This window comes from Polypterus senegalus, chromosome 8 (genome assembly GCF_016835505.1).
Source record: "Polypterus senegalus isolate Bchr_013 chromosome 8, ASM1683550v1, whole genome shotgun sequence".
Lineage (NCBI taxonomy): Eukaryota > Metazoa > Chordata > Cladistia > Polypteriformes > Polypteridae > Polypterus > Polypterus senegalus.
Window position 1 is genome coordinate 144102150 of NC_053161.1, and position 19700 is coordinate 144121849.

At 40.0% G+C, this 19700-nt stretch overlaps 1 protein-coding gene across 1 annotated transcript; it reads left to right on the top strand.

The window, feature by feature from the left end:
* Positions 1–4067: 4067 nt before the first annotated feature.
* LOC120534607 lies at positions 4068–19696 on the top strand. The gene is made up of 5 exons (XM_039762196.1): positions 4068–4149; positions 12326–12492; positions 17286–17460; positions 19453–19518; positions 19575–19696. The coding sequence occupies exons 1-5, from the start codon at positions 4068–4070 to the stop codon at positions 19694–19696; spliced, it is 612 nt and encodes a 203-aa protein (XP_039618130.1).
* The last annotated feature ends 4 nt before the right edge of the window (positions 19697–19700 follow it).

Sequence of the window (19700 nt, forward strand, 5' to 3'; positions counted from 1 at the left end):
AGGATCACGTAGAGCAGTGGTGCCCACACTTTTTTGGCTTGCGAGCCACTTTTAAAATGACCAGATCAAAACGATCTACCTACATTAAAAATGCTATATATATATATATATATATATATATATATATATATATATATATATATATATATATATACTGAGTATCAGAGGTGGGTAGTAACGACTTACATTTACTCTGCTACATTTAATTGAGTAACTTTCAAAAAAAATTGTACTCCTAAGAGTAGTTTTACTGCACCATACTTTTTACTTTTACTTGAGTACATTTGTGAAGAAGAAACACTACTCTTACTCCGCTACATTGGGCAACAATCGAATCGTTACTTTTTTCCATTAGATAAAGCCTGACATACAATTTTCAATCTGCTCTGTGTAGCGTATGCTGTCAAGTTGCACACACGCCTTCCATTGCGTCTCCAGCTCTGACGCGAGGTTTTGGATGTTCTCCAAATCAGCTTTGAGGACAGATGTTGCATTTTTCGTTTGAAAGCATTAACTGAGTGTGAGACTTGCCCAGACACCACCAGACGGAGACCACATCTTTATAAAAAGGCACACGTTTATTAATCACCAAAACACTCAGGTTCAGTCCCAAACAACACACACAGCTAATTAAATCACCACAATAATCCTCTTCCTCAGTCATTGGCCGCCTATCTCCTCCTGGGAGCTTCGTCCTGCTCCCACTCCCGACTCAAGCTCTCCGATTGTATGAAGGCGGCCCTTTTTATTCCCGTCCGGATGTGCTCCAGGTGGCTGATGACGTCCCTCCGGCAGCACTTCCTGGTGTGGCGGAAGTGCTGCCCTTTGCCCCGGAACCACTCCAGGCGTCCCTGGTAGGTTCCACCGCCATCTTGCCGGGTGTGGCGGAAGTATCTGTTTCCGGGTTCCACGAGTCTGAAAGCGCCTCCTGGCGGTGGCCACAGGTCCCAACGAGGTAAATCCTTTTCCCTCTTTTTCCGTAGTCCTTTTATAGTCCAGGGCGTTTGCCCTCTCGTGTCCCGGAAGCTTTTAATGTCCACTTCCGGACCTTCCAGGCATCCTGGCCCAGTAAGGACCCCAGCAATCTGCCACATGAGCTAATCATATTGACCATGGTTTTTTCTTTTCCTTGCACCTGTACATTAATCTCATTCAACATGTTGGTCAGATCAGAAAAAAATGCCAAGTCTAGCAGCCATCGATCGTTATTAAGTTGCTTGTACTCTGCATGTTTAATGACAAGGAGAAACTCCTTTTTCTCCGGCCAGGGGTCTTGAAATCTCAGCAGGAATTTCTCCCTTCTGCCTCAACGAAGGCCTCTTTTATCATCTCTCCATCTTGTAAGGACTTCTTATGCTTAAAGATCTAGTGACTCACCCAGAACGATGCTTCGGTGTGTCTGCCTTTACTTTTGACTTCAGCCAAGTGAAAAATGATGGCTGTCCGATTAACTGCAATTTTTTTCTCTTTCTCAGATCGCTTATCGGAAGGAAGTCAGTTTCATAGTTTTTATGAACAGTTCGAAAGTGCCTTTCCACATTTTCCTTCTTTGGAATAGCAATGATAGATTGACAGACCAGACAAACGCACTTCAATTATGACATTGTGAGAGAAAAAAATCCTCTTCCAATAACCACATCCAGCCCGTACCCTACCCAAACAATTTTTTTTAAATCCCTTCTTTAGTCAATATAAATTGGAAAGCTAACTAGATCACAGCCAGTTTTGCAGTAGCTCACGCGTTTGATCGTGCGTGCGAGGTGACCAGTGTGATAGAAGAAAAGAGATCTCAGACTGGCCATCCTGTATGTCAATCAAGTGGCAAATGCCATAGGGAGGATATATGATAAGAGTAACATTTAAAAAAATTTTTTTTTGAATGCAACGCAATCTACCTGCACTCCCTTTTCCGATCTACCGGTCGATCATGGTCGACGTATTAGGCACCCCTGATGTAGAGCAATACAGCACTCAACTCTGGAAGACGAATGGGAGTTTTGGAAGAGTGGATGAGTGATTCAAAAATGGCGCAAGAATAGCTGTGGCTGGTTTCAGTATAACTGTTACTTTATAAGGCATTTCCTGTGGCCATGACCATGAGAAGTTGATTCTTCTAAAAGTATGACTGTGAATCATTCATTGTTAAATTAGCATGCCCTCCCATGTGAGTCTCTTAGAGCTCATAACTGTGTTATTCTTGGTGTTGTTCTAAAGTAACCCAGTTCAACGCATGACTCTAGAGTACTCCATGAGAGTGGCATAAACCTTTTATTTGAACATAATCATTCCCTTTTGGTTATCATTAATATTATTATTATCTTTAGCGTGAAGTCTTAGTGTTAGTATCAGAAGACTTCAAAACAGCATTGTGATTTCCCAGGAAGCTACAAAACATTTTTATTCATGCCATATTGTGGCTCAAGGTGCTGTCAAATCAGTCCTTCTCACACAACTCCTACTCCTTGCTGAAAGTGGGAGTAGGACATTTCATAATTACTTTTAATGTCCTCCTCTGGGATATGACAAATTCTTACCCTAATCAGACTTTTAATGCAATTCCTGGGAGTAATTCTGAGATATTTGATAAATACAGACACTGTTGTATGGAAAATGCTGAAGACTTTTAAGCAAAATGTTTGTTATAGTCCTTATAGCTTCTAAGGATTTTTTGTCTTTGAGGATAACTAAGTCTTATTCTGACTGAGGAATACTTCATTAATCTTTGGCCAGACTTCGTTTGCTGCTGTCATGGGTATCACAATATCCATCCATCCATTATCCAACCCACTATATCCTAACTACAGGGTCACGGGGGGTTGGCTGGAGCCAATCCCAGCTAACACAGGGCGCAAGGAAGGAAACAATCCCTAGGCAGGGCGCCAGCCCACCACAGGGCACACACACACAGACCAAGCACACACTAGGGACAGTTTAGAATCGTCAATGCACCTAACCTGCATGTCTTTGGACTGTGGGAGGAAACCAGAGTACCCGGAGGAAACCCACGCAGACACAGGGAGAACATGCAAACTCCACACAAGGAGGACCTGGGAAGCAAACCCGGGTCGCCTTACTGCGAGGCAGCAGCACTACCCACTGCGCCACCGTGCCGTGGTATCACAGTACTGTATTGATAAATGATCAATTTCACTTTCTATAATGTCAAGTATTATTCTCTTATTCTAATACCAACATTCATTTTTTTTTAAGAATAGCACACAATATATACTACTGTGATAGAATGGTGCTTTTTTGGAAGGCAATAACAACCTGAATAACGCAAAAGAGGAAAAATATAAGTAAACATTAGGCCTTCTTTACTGTAGAGAGGCTGAGACAGAAAAAGGAGAATCTTGTGTTATGTAGATGGCTCCCTCTTAGTTATTATCAAGACAGATCAGTGTAACAAAATTAATTTTCCTTGATCTCCACTGGCTAAGCAGGATGCTCTGTAATCCAAAGGACCAAAGTTTGCATTCGTTCATAAAGTGAACAGACCTTTTCATAGTTCTGGCATTCCGGATGGTAGGTGAGGCAGAGATTTCATACAACACAACATACAGAATTACCGTCATGCACCCTACTCTTTAGACCAACATTTTAGTAAACATAATTGAGCTTGGATAGAGTGACTGCAGTAGGGAGGACCTGTTGAAATACTGAGTGATGCTTGCTTAAAGTGACAAGTAATGATGAAATGTTGGTAAACACAGAAAGGGATTGTAAGCTATGTGAGTGTCATGTTTGATCAAATTGCCTACTTTTTTTTTAATCCTAGATGCTTAGAGGCCCTGAATAGAGTGCAGTTTTAGGCCTACAATCCTTCATGATGTTCAAACAACACATTTCAGTTGTAATCATGTTTTCTTAGTTGTAGACATTCCTGGGCTTTTAGAAGTAGGCTATGCATACAACCTTTAGCCATAGCTGTTCTTCCTTAGTTTGCTTGTGTAATTCTCCAGTCCTATGTCTTCTTCTGTCTATAGGCCCTGGCTGCTGAGTGGTCAGATGAGCTTTAGTGAAAAGGACTTTGGGAAGAACACAGACTGACCGTCTCTCCAATCAAAATGGGTCACAACAGCTCTACGCACTCTGGCCTGATTTTCTCTAGGAGAAGAAGATCTGATAAAGATGTTGCTGATAATTCTGGTGAGAATACTTCAGAAGAGTTTATGCTGTAATTGGAGGGGTGAGCACTGTGAGTCTAACAGAGGAAGAGCTCATTACTGTGTAAGAGGCTCCTTTGCATCAGGCACCCTCATTGATCACTAGCTGACGGAGTTCTCCTTTAATACAGTGGCAGAACAGGTGGCTATTGAATGCACTAATCCATTTTCTGTTCCCATCACTAGTGCCATCTCATGGCAGACAAGTGGCTAAGAGAGGGTGGTGTCACCCTGAACAAATCCCTTAGCAGAGACAAATGCCATTTTCTACACTCTTTTCCTGTTTAGTCTGTTGATACCCAGATTCTCCTCTTTTAAGTTTTGTCTTCACCACTCTTTACATCTCAAAAAAGGGGGCTTCTCTGTCTTTGCTCTCTTGCAGCTAAACTACTGCTTGCTTCACACTATAAAAGTGAAGAGCTTGTCACAATAGAGAATTGTGAAGGGAGCCCATAATTTTTAAGGGGTTAGGAAGTAAGCAACAGATTTGTGAAATGATTTTACCGATATGCTTTAATAAAGACAGATGGATGAAGTTGGGCAACACCAAACTTGTACTGCAAAGTTCACATAACAGCCTGCTTATGAAGACAATCACACGGAAATATGATTAAATAGTAACAATATATTACTTAGAGAAAAGCACCAAAAGTTATTTAGCCGTTTGCAAACACTACAAATTAATAATATGTATTTACTAGGGGGCTATGGCCCCCTGCTCACTTCACTAGCCAACCCCTTACCCCCAACCAGCACCAAGCACTATTATGAAGAGGGGGGCTGAACGCACCCCAAGCAGATGCAGCCACTCCTCCGAAACTCCTTTAAAACGGTGATACAATGGGAAACAAATAATAGTTGGTTGTTTTTACCTCCTCTTTGCTCGATCAGCTGCTGGATTGATGTTGCTGCCGTGCCACGTGATCTGCATTTCGTGCGGTGCTTCAAATGTTTAAAAGCCTGTACAGCACCTATCCTTTTGTCCCACTGCCTTGTCTCTCTTGTCCCCCAGACATCCTCAAACACTATGCGATCTCTTTTCGCTGTTCCGTTATTTCACCGAGTAATATTTTCCATTTGTTTGCGCTAATGCGATCTTTACTCTCCTTTTTTTGAGACTTTCAAATTTTCCTACTTCCATTATCTCTAACCTGCTCTGCATGTGTATCATGGAACTTACTTCCAAAGATTGTAAGTATGACGTGATTTGTCCGTCTCGCGGGACATGAAAGTGTCTCTCTGTCTCTCTTCAAAAGATCTCTCTTCCAAATATCACAACAACAACAACAACATTTATTTATATAGCACATTTTCATACAAACAGTAGCTCAAAGTGCTTTACATATTAAAGAATAGAAAAATGAAAGACATAATTATAAAACAAAATAAATCAACATTAACATCGAATAAGAGTAAGGTTCAATGGCCAGGGGGGACAGAAAAACAAAAACTCCAGACGGCTGGAGAAAAAATAAAATCTGTAGGGATTCCAGACCATGAGACCGCCCAGTCCCTTCTGGGCATTCTACCTAACATAAATGAAACAGTCCTCTTTGGATTTAGGATTCTCACGGAAGGGCTTGATGATGATGATGGTCACGTAGACTTCTGCCTTTAAATCACGTCTCGTCACAAGATTTTTGTTTATAATAGAGAGACGTACAAACACCCAACCCCCCAGACACCAAAATTTACATTTCAGAAATTCTTTCACTGTAAAGAAAGTGATGTGAATCCAGATGTGAATTAACCTGATTTTTTGCAGATAAAGATCATAAAATTCTCGCCTAGCAAATAGCTACCTGAAAAAAGATTAACAACGGTCCTACCGAGAGTTACGACTCAAAGGCTGCAAACAGAAAATGAGGCCTGGTCTCCCAAATCTAGCAACCGGGTTAGAATGGGGCCTAGAAAAAAAAAAACAGGCCTCTGTCTGAAAGCTGTAAGTAGACTTTGGCTTACAAAAAACACACAAGGAAAAGGTTCAACAATTTTCAAACATGCCTAAAATATTAAGAAAGGGGATGAGGCACCAAGAAAACGTAAGGACTTAGGAACCAAAAAACAAAGGTACCGTACTTGAAAATTACATCATGCATATAGTTTTATGTATGCTATGAATTCTGAAAACTAAGATATTCTTAGGTGTGCTTTTTCAAATACTGAATTTGTTGCAGAATTTTTATGGACTTGCTATACAGTAATCCCTCGCTATATCGCTCTTCGACTTTCACGGCTTCACTCTATCGAGGATTTTATATGTAAGCATATCTAAATATTTAATGCGAATTTTTTGCTGCTTCGCGGGTTTCTGCGGACAATGGGTCTTTTTACTTCTGGTACATGCTTCCTCAGTTGGCTTGCCCAGTTGATTTCATACAAAGGACGCCATTGGAGAATGGCTGAGAAGCTACCCAATCAGAGCACACAGTTAAGTTCCTGTGTGCTGATTGGCTTAGCGCTGGAGCGCCGAATTTGATTCCGCTGTGTTAACCAGGAAGTCTTGTCTTGCTCATTCACCATCAACATGTTTCGCTGTGTAAAGAGTTAACTTTTGTGTTTATCTTTGTGCATAGTCAAGCTCTTCGTTATGCCTCCAAAACGATCTGCCCCTGCTACTGCTTTAGGGGCTGTGCCCAAACACCAACGGAAGATGCTAACGATTGTCGAAAAGGTAAAGGTTTTGGATATGTTGAAGGAAGGGAACAGCTATACCACTGTAGGACGCCATTACGGCATCAATGAGTCCAGGATTCTTTTTGTTTAAAAAGGAGGAGAAGAATATAAGATCTATGGCCACAGTGTCCTTTAACCAGGGCACAAAACGAGTTGTAAGTGGACATAATAAGGCGGTAGTCCGGATGGAATCTGCTTTAGGAATTTGGATTGAAGACAGCCAAAAGAAGAACAACGGCGATGCTACACAGTCGCCTGGAGAGGCTCCTTTAGAAGAGCTGTAATGCTCTCCTTTGTTGTGCAGTAAAATTAAACTCAACGTTATCGGACAAGTCGTCGTGTCGTTGTTGGTGAGTAACCATAATTCATTTTCTATGTACAGTATTTAGTACATGTATGTACGTTTAGTGTCACTGTACACACATTTTACTGTATACAATTTTTATTGCATTGTACGTATTTATTGCTGGTGGCCTGTCTATCATAATGGCTGTAACATATGTGATATCGGAGATGCTTGATATCTTTAAAATAATATTTAGGTTTTACTGTATATAAACAGTGTGTTTACATACATAATTTCAACGAATCTTACCTAATATCTAAGAGAATACAAAGGGTTTATGCTGTATAACTGTGCGGGAAATGTTTATAAGAGTGTGGGAGAGTTTATAAGGGCTTTAAATATATAAAAATAACCATATGAACATATGGTTTTTACTTCGTGGATTTTCACCTTTCGCAGGGGGTTCTGGAACGCAACCCCGCAATCTAGGAGGGATCACTGTATCAGGTTCGAAGGTCAGGAGATGGAATTGCAATTCTTTTAGTTAAAGTCTAAACATCCATTTCTGACCTTTTCAGGAGAAGAGCACATCGGTGGTAGTTTCATTGATTTTTAAATTTGCAGGTGACAGACATAACTGCACAAAATGAATTAGGAATCATATACACAAGGCAAACAGCTTCTGATTGACTGATTGGGCATTCATGCTAACATTAAAAAAACAAAAACTATGGTCCATTTCATGCCCAAAGTCATCAACAGGTTTCCAGAAAGGCTACTTCTTAATGTTTTGAAAAATAATTGATAAATTTCAGGAGTAGCAAGTTATTAGCACACTGACTCTCTAAGACTTTTATTGGGGACTAGCAAAATACCCGCGCTTCGCAGCGGAGAAGTAGTGTGTTAAAGAAGTAATGAAAAATTAAAGGAAACATTTTCAAAATAACGTAAAATGATTGTCAATGTAATTGTTTTGTCACTGTTATGAGTGTTGCTGTCATATATATATATATATATATATATATATATATATATACATACATACACACACATTATATATACAGTATATATATATCTAATATCTATATCTATATCTATATCTATATCTCTCTCTATATATACACATACATACTGTACATACATACACACACACATTATATATATATATATATATATATATATATATATATATATATATATATATATATATATATTGTAAAAGGGCTATATAGCGCCCGACCCGGCACAGACCATGCAGAGGCATGTGTACAAAAACACACAGGCTTTTATTTTTCTTCAGCTGTGTGACACGTCTTCCCCGTGCCACACAGCCCAAACACAGTCCCAAAGCACAAGCAATACTCTTCCCTCTCTGGTACCACCACTCCTCCCAGGAGAATGGAAGGAGGTTGCCTGCTTTATAGCCCACCCGGAAGTGCTCCAGGTGCCTGACCAGCTGGCCTTAATTGCACCTCCGGGTGGGGCTGGTAAGTCGTCCGATGTGGCGGCTGGCTTTCCGCAGTACCCCTAGCGGCCACCCCATCTCCCAACCGGGCTGTGGTGGACTCCATGTCCCATGAAGCCACGGGGGAGACTGAGGAAGGACCCACGGCCAGGGAGACTGCCCCCAGGCGCCCTGGGGAAGGTATTGCACGGTCCATGGTGGCTCCCCCGGGACGTATGCAGCAGAGGCATCCCGGCCGGGCATGGGACCCGGCTGTCCATCACAATATATAGATATATATATATACACACATACACACACACACATTATATCTATATCTATATCTATATCTATATATATATATATATATATATATATATATATATAGCAAAATACCCACGCTTCGCAGCGGCGAAGTACTGCCTTAAAAGTTTTATTAAGAAGAAAATTAAACCTTTTTAAACTGAGGGAAAATATACCAATAATTATTTGTTAAGGATCTCTTTGTATACCACATTGTGAGTTCGGCCCTCCGGTTGTAATATGACCAAGCTGTGTGCTGAGCTTACTCTTAAGCATGCAATGTACAGTTGGCCATGTGAACAGTAATCTTGTCTCAAATCTCACAGCTTGGATTGCTGCTGTCATAATCGGTTTGAGTTTCATGGTTTGTTTCAATTACGACAGTATTTGTAGGACTTGTGTTGAAGAGACATTCGGCATCTGTCAAGCGTTGTAAGTATACAACCGGTTTCATCGATAACTTCACATCCAGCTTTTGAGAGTTTAAACATTCATAAACATCAAAGTGTCCACTACTGAAATCGTCACCTGTGAATCTAAGATGTTTAAGAGGCATTGGCGGTTGTCCAAAGGTGTAAAATATTTGGCCATTTCGGTACACTTGAAAGCGACAACCGAACAATTCAGCAGCAGCCATCAACTCACATGCAGTACCATAGGTGAAGGGCTTAAGCATTTCACTCTTCTAGTGCTCCTGTGTAGTATAATTATCTCCTGTACCGTCATCAGTCCACACCTTGAACCTGTCCCAGTCATTCAATACATAAAACACAATGTTTCTCCAGATATCAAGAGTGAGTCTGATATGGCCGTGCAATATGTAACACAGAGAATGGAAAAGATAGGTGCCATCTCCGGGCATGGAAACCAGTCGGCAAGTGACAGTTCTTTGATCGATAGTGATCATCTCGATAGACATGGTAATGGGGGTACGGTTGGAATGATAAAGGAAATGGGTACCTGAACAATGTAAAGTAAGTCTAAAATACCTACACAATAACTATAATAGTAATAAATGAACAAGAAAACAGCGGAGAAGCGGTGGATTAAATAAAAAAGCTGTAGTTATCAGCAGGAAGACGTGAATCCTGTGGCGAAGCAAGGAAGGGAATGTAGAGACTGGAGCGACAGACGGCCTTATATAGGCAGGCAGCCAACAATGTGGGAGGCGTTGGGATGGGGGACCCAACGCCGCCTCCACGCTGACTGAGCTGCAGGCTATGGACATATATATGTACGTAAGTAGGATTCAGTTAGCGTTGGGAACCCGCGTACCAAATTTCTTGAAGATGGGCCCATAAGTAACAAAGACTGTTGAAAAGTTCAATATGGCGGCCGACAGTGGCATCATACCACCGAAATAAGTACCAAATTTCAGCCTTCTACCTACACGGGAATTTGGAGAATTAGTGACGTTGGAAAGTTCAATATGGCGGCTGACAGTGGCGTCATACCACTGAAATAAGTACGTACATTGGTTTTGGTTAGCGCAGGGAAGCCGCCTACCAAATTTCGTGAAGATGGGGCCATAAATAAGAAAGTTCAACATGGCGGATGTTGTTGACCGTTATGACCGTTATGCGTAGAATTTCGAAAAATTAAACCTGCTTAACTTTTGTAAGTAAGCTGTAAGGAATGAGCCTTCCAAATTTCAGCCTTCTACCTACATGGGAAGTTGGAGAATTAGTGACGTTGTAAAGTTCAATATGGAGGCTGACAGTGGCGTCATACCACCGAAATAAGTATGTACATTGGTTTCGGTTAGCGCAGGGAAGCCGCCTACCAAATTTCATGAAGACAGGGCCATGAATAAGAAAGTTCAACATGGCAGACGTTGTTGACCGTTATGACCGTTATGCGTAGAATTTCGAAATGAAACCTGCTTAACTTTTGTAAGTCAGCTGTAAGGAATGAGCCTGCAAAATTTCAGCCTTCTGCCTACACGGGAAGTTGGAGAATTAGTGACGTTTTGAAAATTCAATATGGCGGCCGACAGTGGGGTCATACCACCGAAATAAGTACGTACATCGGTTTTGGTTAGCGCAGGGAAGCCACCTAACAGATTTCGTGAAGATGGGGTCAGCCTTCTACCTATACGGGAAGTTGGAAAATTAGTGACGTTGGAAAGTTCAATATGGCGGCTGACAGTGGCATCATACCATCGAAATAAGTATGTACATCGGTTTTGGTTAGCGCAGGGAAAAGCCGCCTACCAAATTTGTCAAGATGGGGCCATAAATAAGAAAGTTCAACATGGCGGACATTGTCGACCATTATGACCGTTACGCGTAGAATTTCGAAATAAAACGTGCTTTACTTTTGTAAGTAAGCTGTAAGGAATAAGCCTGCCAAATTTCAGCCTTCTACCTACACGGGAAGTTGGAGAATTAGTGATGAGTGAGTGAGTCAGTCAGTGAGGGCTTTGCCTTTTATTAGTATAGATGCCATCGTGTGGCCTGAACACCTACCATTTCTCACGTAGCTACTGTGTGAGTGTTTCAGAAGCATTTCCTCTTCTGCTTTTCCTGTATATTATATTATAGTTGCCAGAGCCCCGCTTGTAACAATAGAGTGCACCACAGAAAGATGGGGTTGACATTTGGACAGCAGAGACTCTAACTCACTCTCTAAATGAGCTTTCATAAGGGAAAAAACTAGATACTGTAGTTGAGAGACTGATATTATAATCCATCCATTATCCAACCCGCTATATCCTAACTCCAGGGTCACGGGGGTCTGCTGGAGCCAATCCCAGTCAACACAGGGCGCAAGGCAGGAAACAAACCTCGGGCAGGGCGCCAGCCCACCACAGGGCATGCACACACACACCAAGCAAACACTATGGACAATTTAGAATCGCCAATGCAACTAACCTGCATGTCTTTGGACTGTGGGAGGAAACCGGAGCACCCAGAGGAAACCCACACAGACACTTATAATCTCTGGTTTTATTCTTAAATAAAAATGTTGCTTTAATTATATTTTATAAACAGTAAGTTGTTTAACTTTGTATTTATTAAAGGTTTGGACAAATAGTTAAACAAAATCCCTCAGTTTTAAATAAAATGAGGTCTGACATGTCAAGGATTGACTTATCACAGTGACAGGGAATCATTCCTAGATGCAGTGTGAATGACACCATAAACATGGTAACCAAGGCTGTAAAAATAAATAAAAATAACTTAAGAAAGGTTAGAAAGTGTGAAAAATTTCAAAAGTGGTCTATACTGACTAGTGACCATGACACCAGTAAAACCAGAGCTGTAGAAAAAGCAGAGACCAGTTAGATGAGCACTCAGCAGGATTAGAACCATATTATTTAAATAACCTGAGCACAATGGCCCTCCTCCTCCCCCTGCTTGCTAAATTATATGCTGATAGACCAGTGATCTCTGAGTTTCATCAGCTCGGTCACCACTGAGTTTCTGTTTTTTTCCATTGTCACTACAGCTTTGACACAGGTGTTTTTGAGTACTGTAAGAGGATACCCTCAGGAAGATCTCCTCAAGATCACCGACTACTACAAGCCTGACCTGGTGTATGTGATTGAATATGATATCACCAGTATCCTGCAGAACCTGGTCACCAAACAAATCCTTACTAATGATGAAGCAAAGGTAGGTTGGAGCCACCGGGAACAGCATTCTAAAAAAATGAGAAAAAATATATTAGATAAATGGAGTAATATGAGCTTACAGTATATAAAAACATATCTTCTCTCAGAATTCAGACTTGTTGTATCTAGTGGGACAATGTTTTGGCTAATACAGCTCATTTGGTTTCATAGTTGCTTAAATATTCCAAAATATTGAGGAGTTAAGAATTAAAAATCTAATTGAAACTCAGCTACTTAAAAACTGGTTTATTTATTCAGTCTTATTAAAGTCTTGTGTGGGGTAGAGAGTCTAGGGCAGAGGAAAGAGGCCATGATCATATGTCAGAATAAAAGAAAGAGAAGAGAAAGAAAGTATACACTTTGACCTGACAGTAAAGAGGTGGGCAGGCTGGAGAGCTAAACCACTAGACAGCCAGACACAAAGGGACTGCATGTGTCATGAATTTTATTTTTGTAATATTTTGTTTGTAATTATCATTTTAACTATAATTATTCATTTTCTGCAGTGGGCTGGCACCCTGCCCGGGGTTTGTTTCCTGCCTTGTGTCCTGTGTTGGCTGGGATTGGCACCAGTGGACTCCCATGACCCTGTAGTTAGGATATAACGGGTTGGATAATGGATGGATGGATGGATGGATGGATTATTTATTTTACCATGATGTTATTTTGCTTGTTGTTTAACAATTGTCAGTTTTGTTTACAGTGTTTTATGGCCGAATCCATGTTGATATTGATTACTGGGTCGGTTGGGCGAGTCCAGCAAGTATAAAAGATGTTTCATATATGTTCAATATCTTATTGTTGGATCAAAGAAACCTCAAAAAGTATCTTTACATTAATATCTTGCTGATGACCTCAGTTTAGTATTGTGTACTACATTTTTTTCATACATTTTTACCTTCCTTTCCCAGTCTATTTATTCACACTACCTGCAGACACACTATCAAGATCACAACAGCAGGGTTGGATCCTTTTTATTTTATTATTTTTAGAAATTTAGACCCCTCCCTTGTCTGATTCATTCTCTATCAAAAGCCAAAAACATGACATTTATTAAAAAACAATCATATATTTGTATTTCCTTTGTGAATCTCAAGAAATTGGATAAACATAAAGAGCAATAAGGTGGCCAAATGAAACAAGCTACTGCCTGCTCCACTACATCTTGCTACTACACTAGCTACTACACACATACCGTATATATGCATTTAATACATACATACTTGTAGCAATTAAGGTTTCATTTGGCATGTCATTTGTTTTTTCTCATACAATGAATAACACAATTATCATGACAGTATATATAGAGAATGTTATAGAATACTAACAATATAATTATAAATCAGAGTGATCATTTTAATATCCCAGTTAAATAACTATATAAGAACAAGTTGGATGTGTGAATGAATAAAGAACAATGATGGACCAGAATATAAAAAAAGATACAGTCAGGATTTGAATTTCTAGGGCACTGGATTGCAGTCAGGCATGCAACTTCAAATACCTAAAGATTTCTTATCAGTTAGTCATTGAGTCAAAATGGAAGATGTAGTTTTATTTAACATCATAATTACAGTATATATGCAATATGTATAATCTTCTGTATTCTTATTGTGGGATACAGAGCCTTTTTATTGAGTAGTGCTTAGCAAGTTATGTAATATATAGACCCTGTGATGGGATGGGCTCCCTATGCAGGTGTTGGTCCTTCTTTGTACCCAGTGTTTCCTAGGATAGAACCGAGTTTCTATGTGACCCTTCTATGGATAAGTAGGTTTAGATAATGGATGGATATAACATTAACACTTTAAAAAATATAACTTTCTGTCCTCTTGTGCAGACATTGAGGTTGGATGATCCATGTGGCATGGTTGAGCTGCTCCAAAAAGAAGCTTTGTAGAGCAGTCGTGGTAGCTCACCATCTACAAGTGAGGACCAGGGGCTTCATGCATAACGCCATGCGTAGAATTCACACTAAAACATGGCATACGGACAAAAGCGGAACTGTGCGTATGCACAAAAATATCCAGATGCATAAATCTGTGCATACACCAACTTCCATGTTCTTCTGCTCCATAAATCCCTGTCAGCGTGAAAAATAACGCATGTGCATGCGCCTGTCGCCCCTCCCAGACTCCTTCCAGAATTATGCCTCTTTGAATATGCAAATCAATATAAATAGCACTTAAGCTCAGTGTTCTGTGAAAAAACAATGGCAAAAGCATGGGGGAAAATAGAAGAACTTCAGTGAATTCCAAGTGGAGGCAAGGAAAAAGTACTATTTGTTGGTTTAAATAGTGGCATAAACAACAAAAGGAAGTTGATCAAGTAACAGAGTGGCCAAAAAACTCGAAAGTTCAAGTTCAGAAAGTCACAGAGTTGTCAGATATCAAAGTCACCGTGATAAGGTGAGTCATAGCCCACCGTCTGAGTGTCATATGGAAGCTTAATAGGGTACAAAGACAAGAAAAAAAATAGTCACTTTAATCTCGAAATTTCCACTTTAATCACATAGTTTATTTTGTCATTAAAGTAGAACATCATAAACTTTATCTTAAAATCCTTTAATTTACTAGTTTCTTAAATACCATGTAACTAAAGTAGTACGTTAAATGCTTTGTATTGTATGTGTTCTTCTGTGTTCTCTATGTGTGTGAATCACTACGTGCTTCTTAAAGAGGCTTTCTCTTCCTCCAACAGGACACAGAATCCATTTCATTCGTGATATTACAGCTCTCTGAATAATTTAAATACTGAGATGTGTACTAGATATAATTTTCATGATGATAGGAATTAAAGTATGTTATTAAACATGGGAACACGGTGGTGCAGTGATAGTGACAAGCTGGCGCCCCGTCCAGCGATTGTTCCTGCCTCCCGCAAGATGCTTGCTGCGCCGTGCGTGACCTTCGATGAAATAATTTATTGCAGCAGTACTGTCTCTTTTAAATGTACTAACACCCAATTTCTGTTCTTCCTTTTCTTTTCTTTCTCCAAGTACCCAATAACCCTACAATCATCTCTGTAATAGATGTCAATCCATCTGTAAGCTTAGAACGCTGATTCTTCAAAACTTTTAAGGAACATTGAAATATCTTCGTAGTACATGTTTAATTATTCTATCCATCTATCCATCCAGTGTCGTGCCAGTCCCAGCAAGAATACAGCGCGAGGCAGGAACAATCCCTGAACGGGGCACCAACTCGTCGCTAGCGCTGCAACACCATGTCCTCACATGTTTAATCATTAACAATATAGATTATTTAAATAATGTTAACATTTTACCTGTATAATGTAATAAACATGTTTTGCCACATTTCATCTTAAAAAATGATATCATCATCATATGTAAATACGCGCTTTATAAAGTGGCTCAGGTTGTGCAATATTATAACTATATCACAAGTTTACAGTGAGGTAATTGTACTTAAAAGTACAAACAGTCCTACAAGGAGCGCTTGATGGACTGATTGAGTGTGTTTATAGTTCTTGGGATGCAACTGTTTTTCAACCGTGATGTCCCTGCAGGAAAGGCTCTGAAGCATTTGTCGTATGAGAGCAGTTCAAATAGACTGTGGGCATGGCTGATGCAGCATGTGCTCGATGCTGTATCCTGATAATTCCACACTCAGATACAGTGGGATAAATACTCTGAGTGTTTCATTGAGAGTAACAACGCTAAAGCAGCTATGGTATTTGGAATAGTTTGGCCATTCCAAGGACCATTATATTCTTACAGGTTAATTACAATCAGATGCCTTAAACTAATAAACAATATGCGGTTAATTTCATTGTATTTGATAAAGCCGCTACAGGGATGTGGATCTAAAAATGAAAGGGAAACCACACAGGAACAAAAGTATTGCTTTGACGCTGGCTCCTGACAGTTTGCAAAACCGAGCGGAGAACTTACGTACACCAGGGATTGAGCTTGTGTGAGAATGTGCGTGGCTTTACGCCAAGTATGCAGGAACCTCATCTCAGATAAAGGAGCACTGGAATCATTGGTTAGAAGGGTGTTTTCATCAAAATGGTCAGCTGAAGAATGGCCAATAGGCAGGAGGTGGCATGTTGGTGGAGGTCTCCAGGACTCTGACTCTGTCTGACTTGTCTGCCTCCTTTTCTACAATCTGGCAGTGGCTCTACAATTAACTGATGATCAGATGTTGTTGTTTTTCATTTATGTTAAATCATTTCTGCTTTGTTGTTATTGTATTTTAACAAATATGTGCCCTTATATGTGACAGTTCTGTATTTAGTGAGTAGTAAAATCTATTCTTGCATTTTGCCTTGAGAGTTGTCACAGCGCTCAGCCCCTGCACTTGGGGAGGAGTTCTGTGCAAGAACAATGAGTTTTGTTCTATTGTATTGTATTTCTGAGGTGGCAATGATCGATTGACCATCTAGCTCTGTCTTGTATTTGTACTTGTATTCTATTTTGTGTGTTGTATTTACCCCATTTTTAACACCCATTGATGGCCAACCTACCTGAAAGGGTCTCTCTCTCTCTCTGAATTGCCCTTCTCAAGATTTCCTCTATATTTTTATCTTCCTGCAAGGTTTATTTAGACATTTTCTCTTGTCTTCTTAGGGAGGCCTTTGATAATATCAAAATACAGGGTCTGTTAAAACTCATTGAAACATTCCTTGGTTGATTTTGGGGTATACAAGAAATTAAGTGTTGTTGTTGTTCTATGCATGGTACTCATCTCCCTCTCCATTATGGGAGATTTTCAGACTAGACCCACTGCCCTCTAATAAAAAAGCATCAGTATGTGGCCATCTATCTTTCAGAGATCCAAAGACAAAGAAGAGTCTGAAGGCACAGAAGGCGTGGAGTCCTTTGTCAATGAGGTGATAACAAAGGGTGGAGTGTTGTTGTTGGGTCTGTGGGAGGCAATGGCTGAAGAAATGGTGAGATATCCATCACCTAACCTCACTAGAATACTGAAGGAGGTGACAGAGGGGGGTAAGTACTGTAATATAGTTAATTATTGTGGCACTGTGATCTGTATACATAATTTGTATTTATTGCATTTATTTTGATATAAAATTAATAAAACATTTTTTAAGAAAAATGAAGCACAGACAGAAAAGTGCATTAGAAAACATCTCAGATAAGGATTAGGAGATACTGTAGAAGTTTAAGAAAAGTTCAGGAACCTAAGATCACAAGATTAATGTGGAAATACAGCCGGGGCCAAAAGAAAATGTATATCATTATCAACAGCCACAACGTATGTACTGTGAAATGATCGGACTTGACACACTCATAAAGGTTTGGGGCAGCCACCCATGTATTGTCCCTGGGTTTTGAAAGTTAGATAGAAGTGTCTTCTATGGAGATCAGAAATGAACTGAATATAGGTTGTAAAAATGGCGGCTTTATATGCCAAGACTGGAAGTGACCTATGGGAACCAGAAGTGACCTTCTTCTGACATCATAAGCAGAAGTGATGTCGTCATATGTGCCGGAACCGGAAGTGGTGTCGTTCTGGCCACCAGAACCGGAAGTGATGTCTTCAGGGATGAGTCAGACAGGTTTTCCCGTGTTTGGTCTGCAGAAGCAACATAGATTCACTAAAATAATAATGAAATTTTTGCGTTACTATTACCCAGTTGTTTTACTGGTTCATTTCTTCATTTTAACATTTGTTTTCAAATGTTTTTTTTGTATTCTTTGCGTGTTATCTTTTTCCTAATCTGTGTAGGCCAAAGCCTGCTTTGAAGTTTGGGCTAATAATGGTTTTTAAGCCTCAGAGGAGCTCAGGGCTAAATTTTGGAGGTTTAGCCTCATTTCAAAGATGAGAGCCTGCAGAAAACGTACTAGCCCCAGACCAGCGGTGCAGTTCTATTTCGTTAAAAGTACAGAAGACAGATGCACACTGTTTTGGCAGTAACACACAGGTATCACCAGTGTAGATAGTGAGCTGCAGTATGGAGATTTTCTTCTTAGGAAAACCTGTACTGTAGATGAGACATGGTCAGAAAAAGGTCAAAACTGTTAGATCTACCACAATGTATCAGAGCCTAAATGAGAAGCAAAAATCAAAGTAAAATAATTTCTGGCAAAAGTCAAAACCAAAGATAACTAACACAAAATCAAGCAACTACCAAAAATAACGAATCACAAAATCAAGCAATACAAAAAGAGATTTTGGAATCCTTAAAGTCAGATACGGAAATAGTATCACCGGTTCAAACCCATCATGTCTTTAACATGGGTCATGACCATTGAGGGCAAACCCCTAACAATGCTGCAATTGCCCTAGCAACAAGGCACAAAATAATGGTAATCATAAATAAACAAGATGGTAGCAAAAATGCTACAAAATAATTTATAACAACAGAAGTACATCTTAAATTTAATAAAACAAACTAATGGAAGATTCCGTTTCTACGGTTCAAGAAACCCTCCTAAAATGAGTACTCAGTGTCGTAAACTGATGTAGAAAAATGCATTAAAAATTGATAATGAGCAGCAGTCACATCAGCATAAGCAGTCAATATCTCACTCTCCATCGTCACTCAGACCAAGACAAGCACTAATGCTGGTGTTAGGCACCTATTTTTACTTTGTCCCTAAACTCTCCACTCTCCTTCTTGAATCCTCTTGAGGCTTGTTCGAGGACATGTTTCTCATTCTTTGAAGAGGCAGTGCTACAACTGATGTATCTAACCCCACCTAGCCTAGCAGATACTTAGAGACTCACTGACTTTCTGCTCAGCCTGTGAAGAGCTGTCAGCCAGCTGCTACAATATTTTCTCACAAAAAACAGAAATGGGCACTGAGTGATTTACAACACTATCAAATTGTTTTTAGTATTCATTTTTAGGGACCTGCACAATTTTTTTTCATGCTTTTAGGTGATTCGGAGGGTTCATTGAGAATACCTTTCCTCCTCCCCAAGACATGCTATATTTTGTAAGTTGTTCCTCAGTTTCTTTTCTGTCTTTTCAGGAGCAAACCTCTTGAAGGAAATTGAAGTCAGTCTGCAGTCCCCTCCTATTCGGATAGACCTTAAAGGTATCTCCCTTTGTGTGAGGCCGCTCTTCCGGTCTTATGCTCTTCTTTTTGTTCAGTTGTTCTAATTGTGACTTTCAGGCTTACAGAAGACCCACAGAGATCATATATTTGGGTCAACAAGCAATCTGGAATACCAAACCCACCCTGGAGTGCCCCATGCCAATGCTGTGGGCCTTGAGACT